The sequence below is a fragment of the Ylistrum balloti genome, unplaced genomic scaffold (genome assembly GCF_031769215.1).
Source record: "Ylistrum balloti isolate Yb309-2 unplaced genomic scaffold, AGI_CSIRO_Ybal_v1 Utg370370, whole genome shotgun sequence".
NCBI lineage: Eukaryota > Metazoa > Mollusca > Bivalvia > Pectinida > Pectinidae > Ylistrum > Ylistrum balloti.
In genome coordinates, this window is record NW_026782260.1 from 2,588,025 (window position 1) to 2,607,147 (window position 19,123).

Sequence of the window (19,123 nt, forward strand, 5' to 3'; positions counted from 1 at the left end):
CAAAACCAACCCGTCAGTCGAAATACGTACTCTACCATAGCCAAATACACCAATGACGTCATCAAAAACCAACCCGTCAGTCGAAATACGTACTCTACCATAGCCAAATACATCAATGATTTCTTCAAAACCAACCCGTCAGTCGAAATACGTACTCTACCATAGCCAAATACAGCAATGACCTCGTCAAAACCAGCCCGTCAGTCGAAATACGTACTCTACCATAGCCAAATACATCAATGACTTCTTCAAAACCAACCCGTCAGTCGAAAAACTCCGCCATCATAGCTACAGAAATGGTAAGTTAACTAAAAACCGATGGCGTCACACTCTCCAATAATGATATGAAGATACTGGAGGACCTCTGTGTTATCGTCGTTCTTCTTGTTGATATTGCCGTTATTGGTGTTGTCGTCGTTCTTCTTGTTGATGTTGCCGTTATTGGTGTTGTCGTCGTTCTTCTTGTTGATGTTGCCGTTATTGGTGTTGTCGTTCTTCTTGTTGATATTGCCGTTATTGGTGTTGTCGTTCTTCTTGTTGATATTGCCGTTATTGGTGTTGTCGTCGTTCTTCTTGTTGATGTTGCCGTTATTGGTGTTGTCGTTCTTCTTGTTGATGTTGCCGTTATTGGTGTTGTCGTCGTTCTTCTTGTTGATATTGCCGTTATTGGTGTTGTCGTCGTTCTTCTTGTTGATGTTGCCGTTATTGGTGTTGTCGTCGTTCTTCTTGTTGATGTTGCCGTTATTGGTGTTGTCGTCGTTCTTCTTGTTGATATTGCCGTTATTGGTGTTGTCGTCGTTCTTCTTGTTGATGTTGCCGTTATTGGTGTTGTCGTTCTTCTTGTTGATATTGCCGTTATTGGTGTTGTCGTTCTTCTTGTTGATATTGCCGTTATTGGTGTTGTCGTCGTTCTTCTTGTTGATGTTGCCGTTATTGGTGTTGTCGTTCTTCTTGTTGATATTGCCGTTATTGGTGTTGTCGTCGTTCTTCTTGTTGATATTGCCGTTATTGGTGTTGTCGTCGTTCTTCTTGTTGATGTTGCCGTTATTGGTGTTGTCGTCGTTCTTCTTGTTGATGTTGCCGTTATTGGTGTTGTCGTCGTTCTTCTTGTTGATATTGCCGTTATTGGTGTTGTCGTCGTTCTTCTTGTTGATGTTGCCGTTATTGGTGTTGTCGTTCTTCTTGTTGATGTTGCCGTTATTGGTGTTGTCGTCGTTCTTCTTGTTGATATTGCCGTTATTGGTGTTGTCGTTCTTCTTGTTGATATTGCCGTTATTAGTGTTGTCGTTCTTCTTGTTGATATTGCCGTTATTGGTGTTGTCGTTCTTCTTGTTGATATTGCCGTTATTGGTGTTGTCGTCGTTCTTCTAGTTGATATTGCCGTTATTGGTGTTGTCGTCGTTCTTCTTGTTGATATTGCCGTTATTGGTGTTGTCGTCGTTCTTCTTGTTGATGTTGCCGTTATTGGTGTTGTCGTTCTTCTTGTTGATGTTGTCGTCATTGTTGTTGTTGGTTTGATTGTTGATGTTGTAGTTGCTGTCGTTGTGGTGTTGTTGTTGTGGTTGTTGCGTTGTTGGTGTTGTAAGTGTTGTAGTTATTGTCGTTGTGGTGTTGTTGTCGTTGTTGTGTTGTTGGTGTCGTTAGTGTTGTTGTTGGTGTCGTTGTGGTGTTGTTGTCGTTGTTTTGTTGATGTTGTCGTCATTATTGTTGTTGGTTTGATTGTTGATGTTGTAGTTGCCGTCGTTGTGTTGTTGTTGGTGTCGTTGTTGTTGGTGTCGTAAGTGTTGTTGTTGTAGTTGTTGTCGTTGTGGTTGTTGTGGTTGTTGCGTTGTTGGTGTTGTAAGTGTTGTAGTTGTTGTCGATGTGGTGTTGTTGTCGTTGTTGTGTTATTGGTGTCGTTAGTGTTGTTGTGGTGTAGTTGTCGTTGTTTTGTTGTTAGTGTCGTTAGTGTTGTCGTCGTTGTGGTGTTGTTGTCGTTGTTGTGTTATTGGTGTCGTTAGTATTGTTGTTGTGGTGTTGTTATTACATGTAAGTCCTGTGAGCACTCCGCCCTAGTTGTTCGCTATAGCTGTATCCCACCTAGCTCGTCTGCCGATCGATTCCACGCTCAGCTGCAGTACAATCATTCACTCCGACTGGTGGTATTTCTCCTCGCCATCTGGGTCTAGGCCATGACGTCACACTGCCATTCATTAATCTCGAGCCTCTCTGTACTATGACGACAGTGCCGGCGTGTTCATGAACTCAACAAAGATTTGAACGTCATCTCGAAAATCATCGTCGCATTTACAATGCGTGTGACAATATTGCTAAAGGTCACTTGCCAATACAGTCGGAAGTGGGATATTGAGCTTCAATATTAGTAAGAGTACAGAAACTACGTCTTTGGTAATGTTCTGACATTTTGGCTATTCTGTCAATGTACTATTGAGACGTCTGATGGCGATGTTGTTTGTATATCAGTTTTATTTAACATCATATATATATATATATATATATATATATAAGAGACCTTGGCTTCTCCGATGAATTATTTTTCCTGATTTAGTAATAAAGTACAAACTTATTATATATAAGAATTTTTGAGAAAACACAAGAAGCTAATATATTTTTCGTTTGTATGTACACAACATTTTTAGGAACGCAGGTATCCAAATAATATACGTGACATATGTATCCAGGAAAACTCGTATGGTACACGTGTCTTGGTAGAACGAACATGACACGTGGTATGCTAATAGAACACACCTGACAAACATATCTAGTTAAACGTACATAACACATGTGTCCATGTATAACGTAGTGACACATGTTTCCGGGTAGAACGTACGTGACACACTATCCTGGTAAAAAGTACATGACACATGTATCCTGGAGAAAAGTACGTGACACGTATCCTGGTAGAACGTACATGACACACGTATCCTGGTAGAACGTACATGACACACGTATCCTGGTTAAAAGCACGTGACACACGTATCCTGGTAAAAAGTACGCGACACACGTATCCTGGTACAACGTACATGACACACGTATCCTGGTACAACGTACATGACACACGTTTCCTGGTAGAACGTACGTGACACACGTATCCTGGTAGAACGTACATGAAACACGTACATTGGTAGAACGTACGTGACACACGTATCCTGGTACAACGTACATGACACACGTATCCTGGTTAAAAGCACGTGACACACGTATCCTGGTAAAAAGTACGCGACACACGTATCCTGGTACAACGTACATGACACACGTATCCTGGTACAACGTACATGACACACGTTTCCTGGTAGAACGTACGTGACACACGTATCCTGGTAGAACGTACATGAAACACGTACATTGGTAGAGAGTGCACACAACACAATTACTATATAGTTCACCACAAGTTAGAGGCTATTTCATCACACAACACAATTTCTACTTAGTTCACAGGTATTGCGAGCTGGACAATCTTTACAAATTGCCAATGGAGATCAACACTTTGAACCTTTAATTCCGTCGTCATGACGACACTGCATTTCATATAGGGACTATGTAGAATACCATTTATCAAAAACCCTTGTCTTGAATGAATATTTAATCGTTTATTCGTATCACTATCATATTCACCACCAGTCAGTTAAATTTACGTTACAATTTACATGAAATGGAGAGATAATCTAAGGGAAGTAACTCTGATAGATCCCAATCGTATATAAAACGAGATATCAGCACAGGGTTTATGAACGATATGTATATTTAAGTCCCTAGTTTTACCAAATCGAGACATTATATTATAAAAAGGACACTTAAATGCTTATCTTTACTTCCTTACTAGCTGACTTATCACGTGTTTTAACCTCAAATAAATGATTCATTATCGATGTCAAGTGAAACAGCCGTTCTGACGGAGAATCGTCGCTGATTCTACGTCTACATAGTGGTCACGTCATGGGTGGCTGTACCGTAAATCAGCTGTTTCTGGCTATTTTATATAGATCGCTACAGACGCCATAATTTATTTCAACGCCACCGCTAGGATTCGAACTCGGGTCCTCTTGCAAGTCTGACGCTCGATCGATCGAGCTAAAGAGAGATTCTCTGTGGCTGAGCGGTGTAGTGTGGCTAGTATTTAGCAGGGTTACATACTCCCCCTCCAAAAAATAAATCGTCCTCAAGTGTCCAGCGATAATTGTGAAAGTAACACTAAGTAATTTTTTCCAAGTCCCTACATGGGCGTCAAAGTGACAATTAATTATTTCAGTGCCTCCGTTAGAATTCGAACCCGGGACCCCAGGCTTACAAATCTGAAGTTCAACCGATCAAATTAAAGAAAAGTTCTCTGGACGCGAATACTGTATTGCGGCTAGTATTTACAAGGGTTATAATACACATTATCATTTCTTCTTCGACGACGATAAGCAGGTTCCATTTTAACGGTTTTCTGGGTCCTTTATTTGAAAAATTATAAGATTGGAAACATCTATATATGCCATGAGTAATTTTATGTGACAACATCTGATGCAACGAGACAAGATAGCTCAGCCGTTTCTATACTGTGTAGTAGGTAGGTATACGACAACGGGGTCCAGAGCAAACCCTGTGATCTTGGATAGCAGAAGCCAGGGCAAGTTCTGGTCAAAACAACAGTGAGACTGTTCTGTAATATTGTAGGGATTCCAAAAAGATCTTACCGCGCAAGGGATCTGTTTTCCACAGGTTAGCTATTTTTAACAGACGTGGAAAACCCATTTTGACCTCCCAGAGTTATTGTCCTTGTTTTACTTCGTCAGATGGTCTGACAGCCGACGAGGGCCGAGAAAAACTGGGCTCTTTTATATGACGGTGGTTTCGCTCTTCCAGGGAGGTTTCTGTATTATACTGTATATTTCACTGCAATAGATGATTTTTTAAAAAATATTTCTTTGAAATTAATAAAACAGAAAACAACACAAGATTACGCCATATATAAAAATATCAAATATGAAATACATACATCAATAAAATATTTCATATAGCAAATCAGATATTCTTACAAAACAACCAATAAAATGACAGTGTAGTGACAACTTGTAATCAATTGACATTACAAACCTAAAGAAAAGGCTTTTATACTTTATATACTATCGAATTTGTTGACATACAATACATATAATAATGTTATATTTCTTAAAATATACGATTTTACCATGATTTGCTTCTTACGGGGAGTATAATACAAAGGGATATTGATATGTTCCCGGTTACTTGATACACATTACATATAATAATGCAGCTTTGACTGACATAAGATATATGACATTAATTGGTTGATATACAGCACAGGTACAAAAACACAGGATATATATAGTAAAAAATGTGATGCTGCGTTTCTATACTGCGCATGCGTTGTTGATCCTTCGAGTCTGAAGGCGCTTCCGGTTTACATTCGTCAGTCTATTGTCGATGTTTCGGTATCCTTTCGCAAGTATGGTGGCTGATTACTGACATTTCTCTGTTTTGTTTTCCAATGGCGATAATTGACGGGGACGAAAAGACGAAGATGATCGTTCTGTCGGGGCGATAATACATCGAAATGACAGAAATCAGCTCCTTCTGTATCGCTCTGTATCCTGTTAATTTCATTGGTTTCCTGAACCTCATTAAACACCCTGTTGATGGTAGATATGCTGGGGTTCGTGTAACGTACCTTCTTCAGCTACCCATACCGTGCTTCCAAACGTTTAGTGGTGCGAGATCCCTCTCATCACTGTTACAACCAGACAGAGCTTATCTGTGTCGTAATAGCTACATGTAACAAGGGGTGCACACCTCAGGCAGTGCCTTTCGTTCTGTGTGTTATCGTTCACAGGACCCGTATACTAACAATAAACAGCTAGGTAAGATGTTTTATACGTCTCTGGAGAGAGGTATTAATTATTTCAAGTAAGATTGAATACTTAATTATAATTACCTAGGGTTTACAGACAGTAACGGTTATATGATATGGTAGCAACATTAGGGAATGAATACCCTTCATATGCTGCAGTGGAAAGGCGGGTGACGAAATTGAAGAATGGCAGACAGAGCCTTGGGGATGACGCCCGTCTTGGAAGGCCTGTCAGTGTTGTAACACCAGAAATGGTCAATAAAGTCTATGGTATTGGTATGGCTGAGAGATATATAGCCAGTACAGTTGGGATATCACAGGAAAGAGTACATTCCATTCTTACGGCGGATCTTGCAATAAGAAAGCTCTCGGCCCGTTGGGTACCAAGACTTCTAACAACTGATCAGATGCACACCAGGCGGACTTCGTCGCGTGCTAATCTGAACTTTTTAGAGGCAGCTCCTGCTAACTTTCAGCATAGGTTTGTGACTAAAACGTGGGTCCATCATTTTACCCCAGAGGACCAAACAATAGTCTAAACAATGGAAGCACCCTGGTTCACCCCCAGCAAAGAAGGCAAAGACTGTTCCATCAACTGGAAAGGTTATGACCTCGGCTATCTGCAAAAGGGACAAGCAATCAATGGCACATATTACGCATCGCTTCTTAGGCAGTTAAGAGAAAATATTAAACACGAGCACTGTAGAAAACTCAGTAAAGGTGTGACAATGCCCCTGTTCACAAGTCTGTCATTGCCATAGCTGCCATTGACGACTGTGGCTTTGAATTGATAGAGCATCCGCCTTATTCACCTGATCTCGCTCCATCAGACTTTCATCTGTTTCCAATAGTGATAAAAGGTCATTTCCGGTACCCACTTTCAGTCATAAATTTAGTGGAGGACATTTTGAACGGTCAAGAAAAGGACTTCTTTAAAAGTGGTGTTGAGGCCCTTAAACATCACTGGCAAAAGTGTATAGATACTGAAGAGGATTATGTTTAAAAATAACGCAATATGTCCGCCAAAAGTCAAACACTTAGATATGCAGCTCACAACTTATCAGTTAGCCCTCGGACGTTACTCTTGGTGTTACCACCTTTTAAACGTAACTTGTAAAATTAATAAATGGCAATTACTATTACGAAGGACAGGCCGTGGGTTAATGTAGACTTCCGTCTCTACAAGGTGGTAGTGAGTAAAATCGACTTAATTTTGTAATATAATTCGCTGAATTGATTTATGGCATTTTTGGGCCCTATCATAATCAACATTGGTTTGATAGGCTAAATATTTAGAAAAAAAGTTTTGTTGTTTTCTAGGAAAAAATAGAGCAATGTTTGGATTTCAAGGGCAAACTTTTTGCAGTTTTGCAAACTGAAAATTGTTTTTACCGTAGGTAAACCAATCGACCATTCATTTGAATCAGAGAAAGAACTCCCGAAGTGTAATTGGCTGGTATTTGATCTGGGGTTTGGATATATAGAAGTAGGACAGACGCTGATCGTTAGCATTCGTTTGTCTAATATTAGAAGTGAATTGGTGATCAAACTTTGAGACACAGTAGAAAAGATAAATTTGCAATTTTATCTAAGTCTTTACCAAAACGGCAGAGGATAATGATGACGAAACATCTGTATGATGCAGCCCAATGCATCCGGTGGCTGTGCTGTATCTTCTTCTAAATTTATTAATGAAAGATACTATCAACATGTATATTAAATACAATCTTTAAGACAGTAGGTCGAAGACACTACTGATGGACTTTTAGTCCCCGAAATTTGCCGTATTCTGCATGCCACAGTATAATTCATTCGTGTCGTTGCACGCTTCAGAATATAAACACGTACTTTACGTTCGCCTGAAACTGTTTAATATTGACACATACATTTATTGTTTGGAGCTAGTGCTGAAGTGCCCCTCCCATCTGATTGCTGACATTGATTTCGACAAATTTGAATTTTCATTATTTGCCACCTAGACGAAATTACTTTATGATTTGTATGAAAATACTATTTCGACCTGTTTGTATTTTCCTCAGTCAATTACCATGTTTCACTAATTTCAGCAGTTAGCATCAATGACGAGTCCTAGAGTGATGAAGCTGGTGTATTGTGCAATTCTGGTGTATGGTGCAATTTGATCAGCATTATTATTTGTTTTGGGTTTTTTTTCAATCACTGTATCAAATTCTAATTAAATTTTTTTTTTCGCCGTTTTCTACTTTTATGTCCCTTTGCATAACACAGAACAATTTGCTTCAAACGCTTACAGAAGAAAATGACAAAACAGCTATATGATGCGGATTGATCCAGTGTTTGGCCCTACCTATCTAATTTTGAAGTCGTAATGAAAGATGATAATCTCGTGGTGCCATTTGTGAACTATCCGACAGGCTTTCCCGTCAACAAATCTTCCGCTTCGAATTTATAAACGTATGTATATGTGCTTGGAAAATTTGGGTATGTCGAGGTACTTAACACAGTCTTAACATACCTAAGGAGGTGGTTGAGATAAACTTATTAGTCTGAAGGAGTGTGACAAATTGAAACATTGTTGATTTCACCAGTCGTATTGGCCAATCCTAGACGCTTGTTTCCCCACCATTCTATTAGTTTCAACGGAGGTTTGTGTATTCCTAATTTCCTACCGATTTATTCAGGCTCGACAACATGTGCCATGCCAGCAGGTAAACGAACTTCCGGTGATCATGTCGGAAACTATTACGATAATGACAGCAGTAGTAGTTATGATTGATTTTGTCACCCAGGTCATCAGTAAGTTTTATCTAACCACAAGCATCGTCCATTCTGTTCCAATCCTGGCTGTGATAGACTTGGTGGCAACGTGGGGTTATCAAATTACCCATAATTGCAATTAGTTAAACTAGTACACCACGTACAAGTATGTTTGTCTGAATACCCAATTAAGGGATTGATCTGCATAATTTTATCTAAACACACCGGAAGTCTGTTTATACGGCAGCTAGTTAGTGCCACACGTAGTACATTTAATGACAAATTCATTATTTCACAATTATGACTTCATATGTCATAGATATCACATACTTACTTCATAATTCAGCCAAAATTTTTTCTCATAATTATGACTTTGTCATTTTTGCACCAATTTTATGTTTACTTCTTGAAAATCTTGTAAATAAAACGTATTATTGTATTTGATAATAACTAGATATCCTAATATAACATTTTATAATTACAATGTATGTTTGTTTGATTAAGGAATCACACAGAATGTTGAGGTCATCATAGAGAGACATGAGGATTGTCCAAGGACAAGCTGGATCTTGTGGATCATACAAACTGGAGACAATACAATCCGAGGATTGTCAAAAAAAAAAAAAAAAAAGCGGAGGACAAGATGTCTTGGGGTAAGTCCAAGACACATAGGAGGACAAAACATCTTGAGGATTGTCCAAGGAGACATTGCAGGACAAGACATCTTGAGGATTGTCTAAGGAGACATTGGAGGACAAGACACCTTGAGGATTGTCCAAGGAGACATTGGATGACAAGACACCTTGAGGATTGTCTAAGGAGACATGGAAGGACAAGACATCTTGAGGATTGTCCAAGGAGACATTGCAGGACAAGATATCTTGAGGATTGTCTAAGGAGACATTGGAGGACAAGACACCTTGAGGATTGTCCAAGGAGACATTGGATGACAAGACACCTTGAGGATTGTCTAAGGAGACATGGAAGGACAAGACATCTTGAGGATTGTCCAAGGAGACATTGGATGACAAGACACCTTGAGGATTGTCTAAGGAGACATGGAAGGAAAAGACATCTTGAGGATTGTCTAAGAAGACATTGGAGGACAAGACATCTTGAGGATTGTCCAAGGAGACATTGGAGGACAAGACATCTTGAGGATTGTCCAAGAAGACATTGTAGGACAAGACATCTTGAGGATTATCCAAAGAAACCCTGGAGGACAAAACATCATGAGGATTGTTCAAGGAGACATTGGAGGACAAGACACCATGAGGATTGTCCAAGGAGACATTGGAGGACAAGACATCTTGAGGATTGGCCTAAGGCTTGTACAAAAAAAACAAGGATTACAAGTAATCCTTAGGATTTTACAAGAAAATATGGGAGGACAAGACATCCTGAAGGTCAAACAAGGAAATATCAGCTAACATTTGTAGACATCCTAAGGATTATACAAAGACACTTTGGAAGACCAGACATCTGCAGAATTGTACAAGAACACATCGATTGGCAAGACATCAAGAGGATCATCCAAGGACTGATTGGAGAGAAGTAGTACTCAAATATATACAATATATAAAGGTCTGTATTACTGGATCCTACGGTTAGGACCTCATTTAACAAGCTGTATAAAAGATATGATGCATCTACTATAACCTGGCCCATATTTGCTCACAAACATAACAATACTTGCTCAATAACCCAGGAAACTCTACATACACAATATCTAGTCCCTCCTAAGATGAAATACAAAATTACAATCATTCATGTTATCAATGGATAATGATGCAGACCTTCTTCTTTTATCTTGGATTACCAATGCTTCATTGCTTGCTTATCTAGTAGTTCAACCAAACCATTTTCAATACTTTTTACTTCCTTCTTAGGTTTTATCAAATCAGAGTTTAAGTCTTATTGTTTAATAGCTTATGAGATAAGTAGAATTAATTGGATGTAGATTTTCTATAAAGTCAAAATATAAATAAGTAATTTTTTCCACTCTGTACGCTACCATACCCCATTCTCTGGTTATGAGAGCTTTCTTATACACTGGTGAACTATACTGAAGTGTTTTTTGTGACAAGTACTAGTACATCTTTACATAAAATGAAATACACCTCAGATAAAATTTGGACCAAATTTCTGATATCTGCAATACTCCTGGGGTTATGATCACTTCTGCTCTATGCACCCCTAGAAAATTTCCTGACAAAGTTGAAGGCACAAGTGAAGTAATTTAATTGGTCTAGAATGTGTTTCAGGAAAAAAAACTGACCAATCAGACTGATATGCTCCTTTGAAGATTCAAAGCCAGTATGTACAACATAGTGTTATGAGAGCGGGAGATTTGTTTGTACATTGAAGGATCAAACTTAATCTTCTCATCTTATCTACAAGGTGTTGCATATAGAATCATCAATACTCCAGGAGTGCAGAAAGTGAAAGTGAGCATAACCACTGGAGCATCAAGGATGATTTCTTGGTGACAATATCTTCATTGAACTTTGTGGGACATTCAGATTATCGGCATCCACAGGGGAGATAACTCTGTCCATCTGTTGGTTTACTTGCTTTCATTCAAGGCAGAATTAACTTTGTTCATTTTATAACAATATTCTTAACAAATGAGGAGACAGATGTTACTGTTAAAAGTATTAATGTAAATATTCTTCCTCTCATGCCATCTGTGAAATTCGAACAATATTTGAGACTTCCTCTCATGTCCTCTGTCAAATTCTAACAATATTTGAGACTTCCTCTCATGTCATCTGTCAAATTCTAACAATATTTGAGACTTCCTCTCATGTCCTCTGTCAAATTCTAACAATATTTGAGACTTCCTCTCATGTCCTCTGTCAAATTCTAACAATATTTGAGACTTCCTCTCATGTCATCTGTCAAATTCGAACAATATTTGAGACTTCCTCTCATGTCCTCTGTCAAATTCGAACAATATTTGAGACTTCCTCTCATGTCCTCTGTCAAATTCGAACAATATTTGAGACTTCCTCTCATGTCATCTGTCAAATTCTAACAATATTTGAGATTTCCTCTCATGTCCTCTGTCAAATTCTAACAATATTTGAGACTTCCTCTCATGTCATCTGTCAAATTCGAACAATATTTGAGACTTCCTCTCATGTCATCTGTCAAATTCTAACAATATTTGAGACTTCCTCTCATGTCATCTGTCAAATTCTAACAATATCTGAGACTTCCTCTCATGTCCTCTGTCAAATTCGAACAATATTTGGGAAACATTTACCAATACAATTTAATGAAAGGTTGGATAATACTTCATCACTTAGTAGAGAGTACATATAGCATGTGAACTGTGTTTAAAAATTTCATACAAGATTTTAAGAAACAATTCTTAGAAGTTTTTATCTTTGTGAGCCTTGGTGAGCTATAATAAAACTTTGACTTGAGTATCATAACAACCTATGTGAAATAGGTAGATCATTTGTATCTCATAATGCAGAAATATTCTTGCTGGTTTTCAAGTCAAAATGCAGAGGAAAAATCAACTGGAGGCAACCATTTGGTTGTGTCATTTTCAATTCATGATAAAACGTCCATATTTTGACATCACAAAAGATTTCTGACTGGCTCAGCCGATGAAAAATGCTCTAGAGTATATAACACTAGTGACACTACAGAAGCAATATTTCTAGAGGACAGGTGGATCCTGTGATAAATTTGTACATTGTTGATAAGTTTTCTGTTTTTGGAATTTTTTTTTCATATTTTGGTTACACAAGTGCATATTGCCACACATCTTCATATTTAGGCACCTGAAAACAGATTTCAAGACAACATGTTTGTGAATTAATAACAAAATCTGATATGAAAATTAAAATATAATTTTATTTCAAATTTCTTGTGAAATATTACTATAAAAATAACATAGAGTTTTCTAAATGCTAAGCTTGCACAAATTTGTAGCAGAAAATTTAGAAATATCACGCTTGATTGTCATGAGAAGAATTTATGCAAATATTATTTTCAGAAAAACAATTTGCTCTAATAGATTTATCTCCCTTGAAATGAATGCATGTGGTTACAATAAATAAATGCATCAGACATCACAATGCCCAGAACTTCTTTTAAAGCCGTTATGTTTTATCTTAAACTATACAAATTTTTAAATTCCTTTCCTATATTATGCTTTTTTAGTTACACATAATGGCATATAATTATATAACAGGTTTTAAAATGTGCACCAAATTTTCGCTTCATTGCAATCAGACATCAATTAACGTTAACATACATTTCACATCAATAAGAAGATAACTAATTAATAGCAAACTGACTGTGACACTAGTGACTATACAAACTGACTTTCAGTGTCATATACAAATACATGTTAGTGTTAAAGCATTTGATTTTTGGTACATTGTATAAAAATTGGTAAAAGTGCCTCCCCAGCGAATTGCTATAGACAAGGGGGACCTCAAGTAATTGGTATCACAAAAATTATATCATTAGATCATTATACAAAGATGCGTTATTAAGGTATTGCAAAAGAACCTGTTGTACAAGGAGGGAGGGTGGGGGTGGGGGCAGGGGACTTTTAAATTCCTCTGCACAGGGAGGTGTGAAGGAGGAATATTTGAGAAAACTATTCCCCTCCCCACTCCCCCCAAGTGAGATATTAAGTATCATGGAGTTACAAATTTGAGGGGCCCATTCCCACAGGGGACATCGAGGAGATACAAATTTGAGGGAGCAATTTCCCCCTCTCCAGGGAGATATCAAGGAAGATACAAATTTGAGGGAACCATTCCCAAAGGGGACATCGAGGAGATACAAATTTGAGGGAGCAATTTCCCCTTCCCCAGGGAGATATCAAGGAAGATACAAATTTGAGGGAACTATTTTCCCCTCCCCAGGGAGATATCAACAAGATACAAATTTGAAGGAACAATTTCCCCTCCCCAGCGAGATATCAAGAAGTTTTGATTAGACCATTTTGGTGAATAAATAACAGGGAAAATATCTATTCTATCTTTGGAAAAGGCACTCCTACACTACAAGGCATTATATCATTTTGGGTGGTTTGTTTGATTAAAGTGCTAGTGATAATTATTTGATTATTGAAAAGACAAAACATACAAAAAAAAAAAAAAAAAATACAAAACGAGAAACATAAAAACCAAATTCCAAATTCACTGGACTACAAAAATGATGTACAAATAAAGTTTTATGAGTCTTGAACAAATTTTGGGATATGCTCTGAAAACTGCATTGGACGGAACTTTAAGCACATCCCATTCACTCTGGCTGCAGATAACCAATGCTTTACATAGTCGAATGGATTAAAGTTTTAGATAAATAATTTCTACAAAACATACAACTGTGATTGATTTCATGCTAATTCAGCAAAATACAGGTTTCTTGATCTTATGTCTTCAAATTGTTTTAAAATACAACCATAGCAATGCAAGTGCTAAAGAGTGTATCAACTAATACAAGTCCTTTGTGTTGTTCCGTATAGCTGTGTGGGATGTTACTGTGGGAGGAAGCCGCAGTATGGAATGTTTTTATATATAATGACTCCACGTTATTTCCGCCATTTATACCAAAGATACTCCAAAACAAACAAGATTACCGTGACGGTATTAAGAAAGAACAGCTTTAAAGACTGGCTGTTCTAGAAGGACACGTCCCTCTGCTTGAGGGTACCCTCACAAAAATGCTCAATAACCTACTTAAAACATAATCAAATAATTGTCATGATTCCTCGGTAAAACTTCTTTTACCCAACAGTTTGCGTAAGCAGCATTACTACAAAAAGCAGCATGTTGCGGTATAGTAAATACTTATAGTGCGTAAAATAACTAAAAAAAACACTGTGAAATAAAACAAACAATAACATCAACATTGTTATTTTGTGCCACTGTTGTGAGCACACCATGTGGAGCGAACCTTATTTGTGTAGGCGTCATTATGTGCGAGATATCTAGAGGGTGTTATGGGCCTTGTAAGGTAATTATAGGCCTACATGTACCTGTGTGTGGTATTATTGACTGGTCTGAGAGTATAATAGACCTATTTGAGGGTATTACAGAACTCTGTGAGGGTATTACATATATTGTTGACCCCTGTGAGCGAGGGTGTTATTGACCCCTGTGAGTGAGGGTATTTGGCCTCTGTGAGGATATATTGACCCCTGTGAGTGAGGGTTTGATTGACCCCTGTGAGTGAGGTTATTATAGTTTATGATAGCCCCTGTGAGGGTATTATTGACCCTATGGATGAGGGTATTTGGTCTCTGTGAGGATATATTGACCCCTGTGAGTGAGGTTGTAGTTTATGATAGCCCCTGTGAGGGTATTATTGACCCTATGGATGAGGGTATTTGGTCTCTGTGAGGGTATTCTAACCATCTAAAAGTGTATTCTAAATGCATATTAAAGGCTTCTTTGTAATGATAGTATGTGTGAGGGTATTATATACCACTTAGAGATTATTACACATCATTTGGAGGGTATTATAGACCTAAGTGACATTATAACAGACCCTGTGAGAGTATTATTGACCCCTGTGAAGGTAATACAAATCTCTGTGAGGGTATTATAGACCTCTGTGAGGGTATTATATGTATTATAGACCTATGTGAGGGTATCATAGACCCCTGTGAGGGTATTGTATATCTCTGTGAGGGTATTATAGACCTCTGTGAGGGTATTGTATATCTCTGTGAGGGTATTATAGACCCCTGTGAGGGTATTGTATATCTCTGTGAGGGTATTATAGACCTCTGTGAGGGTATTGTATATCTCTGTGAGGGTATTATAGATGTCTGTGAGGGTATTATAGACCTCTGTGTGGATATTATAGACCCCTGTGAGGGTATTGTATATCTCTGTGAGGGTATTATAGACCTCTGTGAGGGTATTGTATATCTTTGTGAGGGTATCATAGACCCCTGTGAGGGTATTGTATATCTCTGTGAGGGTATTATAGACCTCTGTGAGGGTATTGTATATCTCTGTGAGGGTATCATAGACCCCTGTGAGGGTATTGTATATCTCCGTGAGGGTATTATAGACCTCTGTGAGGGTATTGTATATCTTTGTGAGGGTATTATAGACCTCTGTGAGGTAATTGTATATCTCACTGAAGGTACTATAGACCTCTGTGTGGATATTATAGATGTCTGTGAGGGTATTATAGATCTTTGTGTGGGCACATGGATGTCATTTGGAATGTAGTTGTATCATATCAACCAGCTGTTCCCTCAACTTAATGGACAATATTGTTATTTTAACATCCAACACTGATGCTATGGATTTCTGAGCCATATTTTACACAAGATGCCCATAGGGCCTGTATCATTCACATGGTTTTAACAAACCTTCGAGTCAAATATCACAATTCTAGGCCCTAGATTAAGAAAACACTTGAGTGTAACCTTTAATAATGGTCAATGTACTTATTTTTTGGAAACTTTGTTGGTCTTCATCCAAGAAACATACTTGCAAAATATTATGATCCTACCTCAACTTGTAAGATGTCTTTAAAAGGAAAATTAAACGGATGGCAGATGGACAGACAACACACCAAGGCATAATTACGACTTATTTCAAACAAAGAGTCAAAAATCAAAAATATAATGTGACTGTTGGTCCACATTGAATGGAAGCTATTTGGTTTCAGTATCACTGTACTATAGAACCATTATACATCATCATAATGTACCATCAAATACCAGGTAGCAGCATCATTCAGGTCAATTCATTGGACCATGTCCAAGATGCTGTTACATTCATTACAAACCCTAACTAAACTGAATCGAAACCTCATATTCAAAATTGTGAAAATGAAAGTTCAGCAGCAGCACCATCGGTAGTATTTAACTGTTTTTGGTACATAACTCCATCCCCAAATAACAAGGCCTGTACCTCACCCCTAAACAACAAGGCCTGTACTCCACCCCTAAATAACAAGGCCTGTACTCCACCCCTAAATAACATGGATTGTACCTCAGCATCAAATAACAAGGTCCCACTCCTAAATAACATGGACTGTACCCCACCCCTAAGTAACAAGGACAGTAACCCTCTCCTAAATAACAAGGCCTGTACCCCACCCCTAAATAACAGGCCTGTACCCCAACCCTAAATAACAAGGCCTGTACCCCACCCCTAAAAAACAAGGCCTGTACCCCACCCCTAAATAACAAGGCCTGTACCCCAACCCTAAATAACAAGGCCTGTACCCCACCCCTAAATAACAAGGCCTGTACCTCACCCCTAAAAAACAAGGCCTGTACCCCATCCCTAAATAACAAGGCCTGTACCCCACCCCTAAATAACATGGACTGTACCCATTTCCTAAATAGCCCACAAAGTACTGAAACCCCAAAAAACTAGGATTGTATCCCAGCCCAATGTAACATAGCCTATACTCCATCCCGAAATAAAATGAACTGTACCCCATCCTGAAAAATGGACCCTTCCACAAATAGCCTAAAGTTTAGCCCAAATCCAAAACAACATGGACTGTACCCCACCCTGAAAAATGGAACTTTCCCCTAATAGCCCACAGTGTACCACAAATCCCAAACAACCAGGACTGTAGCCCAGTCCAAATAAGTAATAATTAACATTTCATCTCAGAACAGTAATAAACTGGTCTCAAGAAATATGAAATTCTCCACAGATATTGCTTTCTGCATCAAACTTCCTGATAACTTTTTTTAGCACTAATGAATAGAAAAAGCGTAAATTAAGTAACAACCTTTGATTCTTTGGTCTGTAGACAAAGTTGACTTAATGAATAATGTAAATATAGAATATATTATTATGCTATAGAAAAGTGAATGCCATTGGTCAATAAAGATAACGTCCGGATACTTTAAGTCCTTCATGCTGATCCCTGTAATAACTTTTTTTTATCAGACACAGTTTAGCAAAAATAAATAATTACATATAAATAAATCTTGTTCAATAAATCTATGAAACATTTGTACAAAAATCAAAGCAGATCTTAGAGGATATATGAGACTCAAACTTAATAATATAAAATCATAGTCAGAAATGTGAAGCTCTGACATATTGAAACGAGGCTACTAGCCCATCATACCTCTTTTTCCAATAATGGAGAGCTTTGTAAGAAGTACTGCAAGTTATAGCAAATACATCATATCACTAAATGATTTACGTCCTTATCTGTCAGAACAGACAACAATCAGGAGCACCACTAAAAATTACTACCAGGAGCACCAGGTTCAGCCATCAGGAGCCCTAGAAACAGCCATCAGGAGCCCTAGCAACATCCATCAGGAGCCTTAGCAACAGCAATCAGGAGTCATAGTAATAGACATCAGGAGCAATGAACTTCAGGAGCCCTTATAACGGCCATCAGGAAAACCAGTAACAGCCATCAGGGGCACCAGTTACGAAAGATGATTTCACATTTATCAAATTAGTACATATTAACCACTGTCACACAAATATACAACTTCCTCCTGATTATTGTACTGATATCTTACACACTCCATGGAGAAGTACAACTTTCCTGATTATTGTACTGATAACTTACACACTCCATGGAGAAGTACAACTTACCTCCTGATTATTGTACTGATAACTTACACACTCCATGGAGAAGTACACCTTTCCTCCTGTTTATTGTACTGATAACTTACACACTCCATAAAGAAGTACAACTTTCCTCCTGTTTATTGTACTGATAACTTACACACTCCATAAAGAAGTACAACTTTCCTCCTGTTTATTGTACTGATAACTTACACACTCTATGGAGAAGTACAACTTTCCTCCTGTTTATTGTACTGATAACGTACACACTCCATGGAGAAGTACAACTTTCCTGATTATTGTACTGATAACTTACACACTCCATGGAGAAGTACAACTTACCTCCTGATTATTGTACTGATAACTTACACACTCCATGGAGAAGTACAACTTTCCTCCTGTTTATTGTACTGATAACTTACACACTCCATAAAGAAGTACAACTTTCCTCCTGTTTATTGTACTGATAACTTACACACTCCATAAAGAAGTACAACTTTCCTCCTGTTTATTGTACTGATAACTTACACACTCTATGGAGAAGTACAACTTTCCTCCTGTTTATTGTACTGATAACGTACACACTCCATGGAGAAGTACAACTTTCCTCCTGTTTATTGTACTGATAACTTACACACTCTATGGAGAAGTACAACTTTCCTCCTGTTTATTGTACTGATAACGTACACACTCCATGGAGAAGTACAACTTTCCTCCTGTTTATTGTACTGATAACTTACACACTCCATGGAGAAGTACAACCTTCCTGATTATTGTACTGATAACGTACACACACACTCCTGTTTATTGTACTGATAACTTACACACTCCATGAAGAACAACCAGCATATAACAGACACAATAACACGCTTGTTCAGCATACTAGATTAGTCATACAAATTCCATGTTGTTTTCACAACTAATGCTAAAACAATATAAACAAACATCTTTCTACAACTATCTCAAGCTTATACCTGCTGAA

General features: G+C 38.0%; 1 protein-coding gene across 1 annotated transcript; it reads right to left on the bottom strand.

Annotated features, from left to right (window-relative positions):
- Positions 1-308: 308 nt before the first annotated feature.
- On the bottom strand, positions 309-10,258 carry LOC132554009 (putative uncharacterized protein DDB_G0286901). The gene is made up of 4 exons (XM_060218303.1): positions 10,250-10,258; positions 9,274-9,912; positions 6,325-6,474; positions 309-1,367 (listed from the first exon to the last, which is right to left on the bottom strand). The coding sequence occupies exons 1-4, from the start codon at positions 10,256-10,258 to the stop codon at positions 309-311; spliced, it is 1,857 nt and encodes a 618-aa protein (XP_060074286.1).
- Between the last annotated feature and the right edge of the window lie 8,865 nt (positions 10,259-19,123).